This window comes from Neovison vison, chromosome 14, assembly GCF_020171115.1.
Source record: "Neovison vison isolate M4711 chromosome 14, ASM_NN_V1, whole genome shotgun sequence".
NCBI classification, from domain to species: domain Eukaryota; kingdom Metazoa; phylum Chordata; class Mammalia; order Carnivora; family Mustelidae; genus Neogale; species Neogale vison.
In genome coordinates this window covers 6,214,421-6,226,460 of record NC_058104.1, presented here as the reverse complement: position 1 = coordinate 6,226,460, position 12,040 = coordinate 6,214,421, and the positions used below count along the sequence as shown (strand labels likewise).

At 57.0% G+C, this 12,040-nt stretch overlaps 1 protein-coding gene across 1 annotated transcript; it reads left to right on the top strand.

Moving 5' to 3' along the window:
- Positions 1-5,777: 5,777 nt before the first annotated feature.
- Positions 5,778-11,763, top strand: ZNF853 (zinc finger protein 853). Its single transcript, XM_044233984.1, has 4 exons — positions 5,778-5,933; positions 6,705-6,822; positions 9,413-9,566; positions 9,918-11,763. The coding sequence occupies exons 1-4, from the start codon at positions 5,922-5,924 to the stop codon at positions 11,761-11,763; spliced, it is 2,130 nt and encodes a 709-aa protein (XP_044089919.1). The 5' UTR covers positions 5,778-5,921.
- Positions 11,764-12,040: the final 277 nt, after the last annotated feature.

The window sequence follows — 12,040 nt, the reverse complement described above, 5'->3', positions numbered from 1 at the left end:
TGATTTGTCATCTCTCTTTTATTATTGAGCCCATTCAATGATTTGGTTTTATTTTCTTTGTTTTGGTTTGCTTTGGTTTTTTTTTGTTTGTTTGTTCTGTTTGTTTTGTTTTGTTTTTTTGGTGGTTTTTAAAATTTTTATTTTTTCTTTGAAGTTCTAAAGACTTTATTTTTATTTATTTTTTAAAGTATTAGTCAATACGCAGAAGTAGGGGAACCCACTCTCAAGCTTCCTCCTCTTTAGAATTTCCTCCACACCCCCCGACTCCCAGGTCCCCTTTTCCAGATTCCTCTGACCAGGAAGACGAGGTGGCTCAGTGGGTTAAAGTCTCTGCCTTCGCCTCAGGTTATCATGATCCCAGGGTCCTGGGATCCAGCGCTGCATCGGGCTCTCTGCTTGGCGGGGAGCCTGCTTCCTCCTCTCTCTGCCTGCCTCTCTGCCTACTTATGATCTCTGTCTGTCAAATAAATAAATAAAATCTTTCAAAAAAAAGAAAAACTTGAGTCTCCTGATTGAAGTGGCTGCCTGAGATCCTGTCATCATGGACCTTCAGAATCCAGGTTTTTAAAAAAGGGGGGGGGGATTTACAACCTTCCAGAGAGAAAATACCAGTCACCCATGAAAGGATCTGATATCAAAATGGCATGGGGCATCCTTAAGAGCCACACTGTAGGTTAAAAGACAATGAAAAGGCCTCTGGAAAAGCCATTGTCATTCTAGAATCCATGCCCAGTCACACATAAGAATAAAAACTTTTCATTTTTTTAAGATTTTATTTATTTATTTGAGAGAGAGTGAGCACAAGCAGGGAGATTTGCCAAGGGAGAAGGAGAGGGAAAAGTGGATTCCCTTGCTGAGCAGGGAGCCCAATGCCGGGGCTCAATCCCAGGACCTTGGGATCATGACCTGAGCCAAAGGTGGACAGATGCTCAACCAACTGAGCCACCCAGGCGCCCTGAAAGAAACCTTTTTAGACATGAGGGCTCCCCAGATTTTCCTTGCCATGTACTCTCTCTCAGGAAGCCCACTAAAGAATGTGCTCCCCGGAACGAGGGTCAGGATGTTCAACGCTAGTGACACAGCCTTCCCATCCCTGTCTTAGCTCAGAAATGTCTGCATTTCCAACGCCGGCTGGCAGGAGGCTTGCTTTCGTCACCAAATGTGCCAACTCTTTGCCTGTTGCCTCTTGACTCAATCCTCCCTTATGCTCCATTGCAGGAGGCTGGAAGATGGGAAATGACATTTCCCCGGGCTCCCTTGCCAGCTGGCCTCTGGGTAGATTCTGCTCATGGGAAGCACCACGGAGGGATCAAAAGTCAGGATGGCAGCAAAGACCTTTCTTGTTCCTGGCGGAGCCATCACTGGCTGGAGAGTCTGGGCTGGTCACTTCTTGCTTACATAGCCCAGTTCCCCCAGTGCCTACCCCAGCCTTGTTGATACGGCAGTTGTGTCTGTCTATAATATCATTTCTCCTTCTCCCCTCTCTCACCCCTCTTGCCCTAGAGGTCCTAAACCCTAGGTAGTTCCTCCGCCCCCTGTGTCATGATCCAGCCCTTTTAACGTGTTTGTGACCACTGTCCTGTATTAAATGTTCTGCTTAATTACTTACGAGTTCTGGTGTTTTCCTGACCGGACGGATAGCTCAGGCTGAGTGACGTTCCAGTGTCCTGTGGTTACACAGTCTGGGACACATCGCCTCCAAGGCCACAGGGCAGGGGAGGTATGAGGCAGAGGTGGCCCACCAGCTCCTGAGTGCTTTGGCTTAGACATAGCCCAGGTCACTTCCTTTCATAGTCCCCTGGCCAAATTATTCATTTAACCACAGCTGAACTGTATGTAAGACTTGGAAATATAGGAGAAGACTTGGAATATTTGGTGAGTGCTGAGTGTCTGTAGGAGGACTTCCGAAGGAGGGAGATGCCGTGTGAGGAAACAGATGAACACAGGAGAGAGAAAGAGCAGGAGACACCGAGTCCCAGACTGACATCATTCCAGAGGGCAAACTGCCCAATTTGGGTCCACAGGAAGGAGGCTCCAGGAGGGATGTCTGGAAACAAAATGAAACAAAGAGATTTTCTGACGTGTTTGCCCAGGTGGAAATTTGGGTTTATGGGCATTTAGAGAGCCAAAGGAGAATGCAGGAAGGTGTTTCAGGAGATTCTAAGACTGAATCAAAGCAAATTTTAAAAAGAAAAGAGAGAGACAGAGAGAGGGAGAGCGCGAGCAAGGAGGAGAGATTAATTTAGGAAGGATTAAGAGTGGTTTAAGAAAGGAACTAATACAAATCCTTTTACTGGGCTCAGCAGGGAAAAATATTTACAGAGATGTATTCACGGGAACGGTACAGGTGGGTTTCCCCCCGACTGTGCTAGAACTGGAGAGGTGTGGTCCCGTCTGAGACTTCTGCAGCTGACTACCAAAGTTGGTTCAGATGCCCCAAAATAAGGGCATCACGCCCGGCAAGACTGCCCCCAGTGGCAAGTCTGGGAGTCCCCAGGCTGACTGGCTGCAAAATCAGGGATTCCTTTGACCTACTCAGGTCGAGTCATTAACTAGATCAACTCACAGAATTGAGTACTTACAAGTACCATCTTACTGCAAAGGATACACAGCAGGACCAGCCATGGTCCCTGAAGAGATCCAAGGTCTAGGAAGAGTCCTGAATGCAGAATTTCCATGTCTTCTTTCTGGAAAAGGAGTGTCTGTTGCCAACCAGGACGCTCAGCTGAATGTTGGTGCCCATAGTTTTTACTGGTGTTTCATTGCATAGGTATGATGGATTGAATCATTGGCCATGTGACTGACCTCAGTCTCTAGCCCCAGAAATTGGGTTGATATCTCTGGCTAACCCTGTAATCATGTGGCTGGCCTTTCTAGTGCTACCAGCCCTCCATCCTGAAGCTAATCCAGCCACCTCGCCCCCTGAGTAACAAAGATGTTCCTATCCCTGGAGAAATTCCAAGGGTGTAGAAACTCTATCCCAGAAAACTGGATAAAGACCAGACAGATTATTGTAGGCAGGAAGAAGACATGCGTATGTGTGGCTTAAAGGGTTGAATCTGCATCTCCCAGACTGGGATGTCCATAGATACTAACGTAAGATGGAAAGAACAAATAATAGCATTATAAGCATATTATTTAAAAATGGCCAAAAAAAAAAAAAAAGGGGAAGAAGAAATGGGAGAGGACTTGGAAGCGAGGAGAGGTTTTTATTGTTGCTAAACCCTCCTGGAACAATTAGACTTATTCAATTCACTATGTGTATTGCCTGGACAAAAAAAATTAAAGGGAGAGGGTTGCCTGGCTGGCTCAGTCAGTTGAGCGTCCGACTCTTGATTTCAGCTCAGGTCACCATCTTAAGGTTGTGAGATTGAGTCCCATGTCAGACTCAACACTGGGCGTGGAGCCTGCTTGGGATTCTCTCTCTTCCTCTCCCTCTGACCCTCCCCAGCCCCTCTGCTCACTCTGGTTCTCTCTCTCTTTTTTAAAAAATATATTATTTATTTATTTGACACAGAGAGAGATCACAAGCAGGCAGAGAGGCAGACAGAGAGAGGGGGGAAGCAGGCTCCCCGCCAAGCAGGGACCCCCAATGTGGGGCTCGATCCCAGGACCCTGGGATCATGACCTGAGCCAAAGGCAGAGGTTTAATCCACTGAGACACCCAGGCGCCCCAACTCTTGTTCTCTTTCTTAAACAAAAAATTAAAGGAAGATAGAACTGTTGATTTGGGAAGATACCTTCTATAGGTTTTTTATGATGTAGAGATGAGCAGCGAGCCCGGAGTCAGAGAGGAGGCAGACGGCAAAGAAGGGGGAACCAAGGCTGGTCCCCATCACTGACCACCAGACAGCTGTCCAAAGCTGCCTAGAGGTGGAGGAGCATGAGCGAGTCAATGATGCGGAGGTCCCTGGTGACATTAGGGGGAGCGGTCTGGGTGGGGTGAAGTTGGGGAAGAAGAAGAAGGGACAGGTAGATGGAGATACAGACAGAACTGCTATGGGGCATCTTTCCAGGCAGTCTGGCCAGCAAGGGCAGGAGAGAGAATGGGCTGCTTATTTTAAGATGGGAGAGCTAGGAGAACGAGCAAACGCTCTTGGAAAGAAGCCAGCAGAGAGAGAGGTTAAAGAGCGAAGGAATGAGAGGATTCTCGGGATTCTCTCGGCAGGAGGTCTCATGCAGGAAGGAAGGCGGGGACAGCTCTGCTCCCAGCCCTCCCAGGGGAAGGAAGGTGCACAGCCTGCTGGCCAAAGGGGAGATGCTTGCTTATCCATAAACCCTGGCTAGCAGAGTGCTGTCCCCATTCCACAGATGCAAAGGAATAGTCTGCCTCATTACCCAACCAGAAGAAGCCATGGTGAATCCAGAACTTTCTGCTTCCAAAGCTAGGCTCTTGCTGCACTGGTTCCCCTGATGAGGCAGAGCCGGTTCTCGGGCATCTAGAGCACCCAGTCTGGGGGTGAGGAAGGGCTGGAGGAGAAGTCCTCAACTCCACAGCCTGTGGGGACAGGAAGCATCCAAAAATGGAACAAGAGGGTGGCCCTGCGAGCATGGAGACCCTAAGGAGGAAGGAGGACATGACCACACTGCCTTCCATGAGGCATTCCCATACTCTAGCCCAGGACCACCTCTCCAAGGCCAGGTCTTGGGCTTTTTCAAGAGAATTGGAGTATTTCAATTTTAATGCGAACTCTCCAGATTCGGGTGGTGCAGCAAAGTGATGGGATATCAAGATGGTCAGGTAAGGCCTCCCTGAGGAGGAGACCCCTGACTCAGGGGTCAGGGGCAGCTTGGTCTGTGGCGGGACGCCTCAGCACAGGCTACTGGGCTGGGGACCTGGGGAGGGCTGAGGTTGGGGTGGTGAAGGGAGGCCTGACCCGTGGGGCTTGTGCACAGAGACAGTGAGCCTGGCTTACCCTTCAGTTAAAGAGGGTGGCTTCCACCGCCCCATATGGTCCTTTGGGGTCCCAGCCCAATGTCCAAGCACGCACAAACTCTGCCCCGGCCCCCGCCTCCGCCCACCAGCCCTGTCTTCACCATCCCAGGCTCCAGGAGGAGGGGTTCAAGGGGCCGAGGGGGCGGCCTCTTTGGGGTCCAATGGTGGGGGGACGGATTGGGGCCCTCCCATTAGGTGAGTGTCCTTTAATAGAGTGCTAATGAACCCCAACCTGGCCCCGGGCCAGGGGCGCCCCGAGGCTGCACCGGGCCCCCCGGGGAGTCGGGGTGGCAGGGCCGGGCCGGGAGCCCTGTGGGTGAGCGGCCGGGCCGGGAAGGGTTAAGCCCACCGAGCTTGCGGCGGCCTAGAGCGGCGGCGGCGGCGGCGGCGGCGCGGGGGCCGGGGCGCGGGGCGCGCGGGTGGCGGGCGGGGGACAGGATGCGGATGCCGGGGGGACTTCCTGTGCCGGCCCCGCCGCCCCCGCCCCCGGCCCGGCCCGCTGCCCGCTGCCCGCCGCCCGCCGGACGCGAGCTCGGGCGGGCGGGCGAGCCAAGGGGACCCCGGCGCGGGCCGCCCCCCGCCCGCTGGCTCGGGGCACCTGTGGCCGCCGGCGGACCCCGGCCGGACCCGGGCTGACCCCCGGCTGGGCCGAGACCGGTGTCGCCCGGCACCACCGCGGCCCTCGCTCGGGGCCCGCGCCCGGCCGGCCCCCGGCCCCCTCCCCGCCCCCTTCCCCCGGGAGCCGACACCAACTTCAGCTCGCCAACTCCGCTCGGCCCCTTTTTGGGCCCAGGGCGACCTCCACCGCTCTGACCGCGACAGGCCCGCCGCAGTGCCCAGAAAGGCCCCCGGTAGCCCAGCGCCTCCCCGGCTGTTTCTGGATGGAGGCGCCTCGGGAGGGAGCTGGCTGACGCTCCGGCCCGCGCTCTCCAGCCGCTGCTGACCACACCTCCCCTGGAGCGGAGGCCGCTGCGAGGAGCCGGAGATGCTGCCCCAGGTGGGCCCGGCGGGGGCGAGAGGTGGTGGGGAGGGAGGGAAGGGCGGGGGGACTGCCCTCTGGAGGGCTTCTGGACTGGATTCTGGAAAGGGGAGCTGAAGTTAGGAGGGGAGGCAGGACTGGATGTGGCGACATCTCCGCAGGGGCCAGGGTGGAGGCAGGAGAGGGCTGAGGAACCTTCCAGACTTCAGGAGCCGGTGGGCCAAGGCTGCTTCCGAGGGCTGTCATCCTCTGAAACCTGCCTTTCCAGGGAGCTGCGGTGGCACCTGGAACCTGTGGCCCGCTGGTGGCCTTGGAAGGCTGGGGTGAACCCCAGCAGTGGTTTGGGAGGCAAGAAGCCAGGGAAGGGAACACACTTGTCGGTACTTTGAAGGGGGCGGTGGAACGGGAGATGTTTCTCTCTGTCTGCAAACTTCCTCAGATGTCCCTGGTGGGACTCCGGCTCCCCAGCGAAGGCGGGTTCCCACAGTCGGATCTCAGTGAGGAGCAGGTGCACCAGGAGCCCCTCAGCCTGGGGCTGAGCGTGGGCCCTGCAAAGTCAGGAGAGGAAGGAACTGCCTCTGCCCCGGGCAAATGAATGGGCCCTGGGAGCTGAGCCTCCAGGCTGCCCTGCTCCTCCCTTCCTCAGCTGTGGATTGCACCGTCCTCCTTTCCAGGCTGGGTGGAGATGCCGGCTCTGGGGTTCAAGGAGGAGATGGAGGGCTCTCTGGCAGTCGGTGTCCCTGGGGTGGGGACTCACCTGAACAGCTTCCTTCCTTCCTCTCAGCACAGCTGGCTCCCCGGGATCTTGGTCTGAACGCTAGGATGGAGCTGGGGGCAGCGACTGAGACCTTCATGCTGGAGCTTCGGTGTCTTGAAGATGGGGGCCCGGGGCCTGGCACCCTCTCAGGTAAGGGGCTGGAGAGGGGTGTGGCTCTGACCTAAGCCGGGAGATAGCCCGCAGGCCCCCTTGAGGATCTTTTGCCAGAGCCCCAGGGGCTGCAGGGTCGGGGACAGCCTGCTGTCTGCAAGGGCGCTCAGCTGGTGGTTTCCAGGTGGGGAGGGCTGGCTGCAGCACTGGCAGGTTCGCCTTAGGATTTTCAGAGGCGGCTCTGTCAGGCTGTGGTTTTGCTGGTGACAGACTCTTGACAGTGCAGACATTTCACAGTCCACGCCCTGGACCCCGGATGTGTGCTGGCTGGGAGCTGCTGCTTTGTCCCCAGTGGTCAGGTAGTCTCCACTGTCCTGCCACCTGTCCTGGGCTCCGGACTCATGTTCTCAGATTGAATTCAGGGGCTCTCTCCCACTGCCCCACCCCACCCCAGGCATGGGCACCCCCCTGGCTTCTCTTTTTCCTGGGGCCTTCTCTGACCTTGTCCGCTTTTCCTGACCTTTGCTCCCATCCATCTTTCTCCCTTTTTGCCCAGAGGCAAATGTGGCCCTGTAGAACCTTCCAAGATGCCTTCTCCCCCTGGGGCCCACTCTGGTCCAATTTCCCTCTCTGTCCTTTGAGGGCACTGAGTGAGGTCCAAGCCAGGGTTGAACAGCATGGAAAGAACCAAAGCAATTGGAGGGTTTGGGTGGGGATGTGTGGATGAAATGAGAGGTCTTCCAGCTCAAATATTTAACCGACAACAGTCTTGCAAGGGTATGGTATGCACTTCAGATGATAATAATATGTTTACTAAAACATCATTGTCAAAAATGCTGATGTGACTGCAAGAAGCCAGGACCGGCCACACGGCCAAGTGCTGTGCTAAAATATGAGGATTGACACAAAAGCACAACGTGTCCCTGCTGCTCCCAGAGGTGGCAGACCTGCTGGGGAGTGGGGGGGTGGATGGACAGGTTTGCGTGGCTCTCTTTGTCACCACACGCCTACTCCTGGCTGGTGTGCGTATGTGAAAAGTACTTGTCTGTTAGCCTATGCAAACGTTATGAGGAATAGTTTCCTAAAAGGAGAGGACTTACATGGAGATTATCCCTTGGTTTTATTCTGTCAATATACTCCTGGAAGAGTGGCCAGAAAGCAAAATGTTATAAATCGCACCCCTGCTTTCCGTTACAAAAATGAAAACATGAAGGGGTAGGAAGAATGACTGTTGAAGGCAGACTTGGGAGTGGAGCAGGCCTCTTTAGATTTTCTGGTAACACAGTATGAATGCTCAAAACAGGAAACGACATGTAGCTATTGGGCAGTGACATGTGACAACAGAGTAACGCATAGGTGGCAGGAGTTACTGTACACCTGTACAGTGCTGGGCCACACCTGTCCCCCCTTGAGTCCTCACTGTGTCCCTGAGAAGGGTCGCTGTCCTTTTGCAGACAGGGACACTTGGGTTCCCAGAGGCTATGTGACTGGCCAGTCACTGTGCTGACGTAGGACTATGGGATTAGTCCTTTCCATTCCAGACTAATAGTCTCAAACGTGTCCCATCTCTAGGCTCCTTCAAACAGGGCTAGCTGTGTCCTTGGCATTTCCGAACTGTTCGTCAGTTTGTGAACGAATTTCCTAACCCACAGGCAGAGGGATTTGTCAGGCACATGCCAGGTTCTAGAGGCTAGGCCCTTCCTGCCTTACGCACGGAGCTGGAAGCATGGGTATCCTGAGGCTGTTACCAGCGGGTGAGGGGGCGGTTCTGGGGTTGTAGGAGGCTGAGAGCCACTAACTGGTAGGTTAGGGCCTGACCTGAGGACTTCCCACTGGAAACCTAGTGCTCTGACACTTCAGGGACTTTTAGAAAACATCTGTGGTAATACTTCCAAGTAGCTTTAGAGAGATTCTTTATTACTGGGGCGCCTGGGTAGCTCAGTTGTTAAGCATCTGCCTTCGGCTCAGGTCATGATCCCAGGGTCCTGGGATCGAATCCCGCACCAGGCTCTCTGCTTAGTGGGGAGCCTGCTTCTCCTTCTGCCTGCTGCTCCCCTGGTCGTGCTTGCCGTCTCTCTCTCTCTGGCAAATAAATAAATAAAGCCTTTTTTAAAAAGAGAGAGATTCTATATTATTTACAGAGAAGGCAAGTTCGCTTATTTAAGGCATGACCCTAAGTGAGGTCAGAGTTCAGCATGGGCTTGTGGCTTAGCTGTCAGGGTGACTTGTTTGCTAATTCCCACTGGATGGTAATTAAGCCCAAGAGACTTCTCAGGGAATGGTATTGGGGAGCCCTAGACGCCCAAGCTCTTGTCACTGTCAAGATCTAAGCATGGAGGCTGTATGGAGGAAGGCCCAGAAGAGAGGTCTCAGAGCCAGGGTCCAGAGTGACGCGACCCGCAGATATTCGGGCACATTTCTAAGCCAGTCCCACGCCTCTGGGCATTTCAGTTTCTGCCCCGGTACCATGGCCAATTGACCTGGTCCCTTTGGGCCCCTGCTGAGAGCTCAACAGTGTGTCCTAGAGTGGCAGTGCGTGGGGCAGGGTTAGCGGGGAGGCCGTGGGGGTCTGACCCCGAGAGCTGCCTGTGGATCCTTCTCTCCTGGCTTCCTGCCATTTCCACTGCAGGTGGCAGTGGTGGGGTTGAGAGTCAAGAGGAAGAAGAGGCTCGGGAGAAGAACGGCAGCCCCCAACGGCCAACAGGCTCAGCCCGGATGGGGGCCGGGGGACTCGCCGAGGAAGCACAGCCCGGACAGCAGGACCTGCAGCGACAACAGCCAGAGCAGCTGCAAGAGCAGCTACCGCAAAGCCCGCCGTCAGGACTGCAGCTGGAATTGCATCAGCAGCAGCAGCAGCAAGCTGGGCAAGGCCGGCTGCCGCAACAAAACAAGGACCTGCCCGGAACACCCCAACCTGTGCCCCCTGGGCAGCTGAGACCACAACTGGGGCTGATGCAACAGCAGGAACGAGCACAGGAGCAGCAAGAGCAGGAGCAACAACAGAAACAGTTACAGCAGCAGGAACAGTTACAGCAGCAGCAGCAGCAGCGGCACCTGCGGCAGGAACAATTACAGCAGCAGCAACCCCAGCACCTGCAGCAGGAACAGTTACAGCAGCAGCAGCAGCAGCACCTGCAGCAGGAACAATTACAGCAGCAGCAGCAGCACCTGCAGCAGGAACAGTTACAGCAGCAGCAGCAGCAGCACCTGCAGCAGGAACAGTTACAGCAGCAGCAGCAGCAGCACCTGCAGCAGGAACAATTACAGCAGCAGCAGCAGCAGCACCTGCAGCAGGAACAGTTACAGCAGCAGCAACCCCAGCACCTGCAGCAGGAACAATTACAGCAGCAGCAGCAGCAGCACCTGCAGCAGGAACAATTACAGCAGCAGCAGCAGCAGCACCTGCAGCAGGAACAATTACAGCAGCAGCAGCACCTGCAGCAGGAACAGTTACAGCAGCAGCAGCAGCAGCAGCAGCAGCAGCACCTGCAGCAGGAACAGTTACAGCAGCAGCAGCAGCAGCACCCGCAGCAGGAACAGTTACAGCAGCAGCAGCAGCACCCGCAGCAGGAACAGTTACAGCAGCAGCAGCAGCAGCAGCACCCGCAGCAGGAACAGTTACAGCAGCAGCCGCAATACCAGTTGCAGCAGCTGCAGCAACAGCAGGAACAGCAGAAACAGGAGGAACAGTTACAGCAGCAGCAGGAGCAGTTACAGATGCAGCACCTGCAGCAGCAGCAACAGTTACAGCAGCAGCACTTCCAGCAGCAACAGTTACAGCACCTGCAGCAGCAGCAGCAGGAACTATTACAGCGACAGCAGCAGGAGCAGTTACAGATGCAGCACCTGCACCAGCAGCAACAGTTAGAGCAGCAGCAGCTGCTGCAACAGCAAGAGCAGTTGCAAGAGCAGCCGCCGCCCCGTCCCCTGGAGCCAGAGGAGGAGGAAGAGGTGGAGCTGGAGCTCATGCCGGTGGACCTGGGGACAGAGCAGGAACTGGAGCGGCAGCGGCAGGAGCTAGAGCGGCAGCAGGAGCTGGAGAGACAACAGGAACAGCGGCAGCTGCAGCTCAAACTGCAGGAGCAGCTGCAGCAGCTGGAGCAGCAGCTGGAGCAGCAGCAGCAGCAGCTGGAGCAGCAGCAGCTGGAGGGGCAGCAGGAGGTGCAGCTGGAGCTGACCCCGGTGGAGCTGGGAGCCCCGCCACAGGAGGTGCAGCTGGAGCTGACCCCCGTGCAGCCGGAGCTGCAGCTGGAGCTGGTGCCCGCGGCAGGGGGAGGCGGACCTGCCGCCCCGGGGGCTCCAGCCGCGGTGGTGGTGGCCCCACCGGGCTACGTGGTGCTGCAGGAGCTCATGGTGCTGCCGGCCGTGGCGGCGCCCGCTGTGGTGGCCATCCCCGGCCCTGCGGGCAGCGCGGCGCTGACTCCGGCCCGGCAGCGGCGACGGCGGCGTGCGCGGGACCGGCCGACCATCTGCGGGGAGTGCGGCAAGGGCTTCAGCCGCAGCACGGACCTGGTGCGCCACCAGGCCACGCACACGGGCGAGCGGCCGCACCGCTGCGGCGAGTGCGGCAAGGGCTTCTCGCAGCACTCCAACCTGGTGACGCACCAGCGCATCCACACGGGCGAGAAGCCCTACGCGTGCTCCTACTGCGCCAAGCGCTTCAGCGAGAGCTCGGCGCTCGTGCAGCACCAGCGCACGCACACGGGCGAGCGGCCCTACGCCTGCGGCGACTGCGGCAAGCGCTTCAGCGTCTCGTCCAACCTCCTGCGCCACCGGCGCACACACTCGGGCGAGCGGCCCTACGTGTGCGAGGACTGCGGCGAGCGCTTCCGCCACAAGGTGCAGATCCGGCGCCACGAGCGCCAGCTGCACGGCGCCGGCCGCTCGCGAGGCCTGGGTCTGCTCCGCAGCTCGCGCGCCACCACGGGCGGACCCCCGCGCTCCGAGCAGGCGGCGGGGGCCGCTGACAAGGCACCGTGACCGTGACCGGTGGGGACGGGAGGCCGGGGGCGTGGGCTTGGGCCTGAAAGGGCGTGGCCTCCTCCCGCCTGCCCTGATCGGTGGCCACGGCTGGGTTCCCGGCTCTCTTCCTGCTCAGCGGAGGGGAGGCCACGTACACACGGCCTCTCGGAAACGCTCCACGCGGGGGAGCGCTGCTGGGGCCGAGTGGCACGGATGTCGCACATTGGGATGAACGGCATGCTGCACAAATTTGTGACTGGGTACCGATCCTCAATCCTCGAAGAGTCGGCCAGAG

What these genes read in the sequence shown, in the direction of transcription:
- ZNF853 (XM_044233984.1), top strand. An exon ending in GGGGCCTGGCACCCTCTCAG is followed by an intron (nt 6,823 to 9,412) that starts GTAAGGGGCTGG and finishes TTTCCACTGCAG; the next exon opens with GTGGCAGTGGTGGGGTTGAG. An exon ending in CTGCAGCGACAACAGCCAGA is followed by an intron (nt 9,567 to 9,917) that starts GCAGCTGCAAGA and finishes GCAGCAGCACCT; the next exon opens with GCAGCAGGAACAATTACAGC.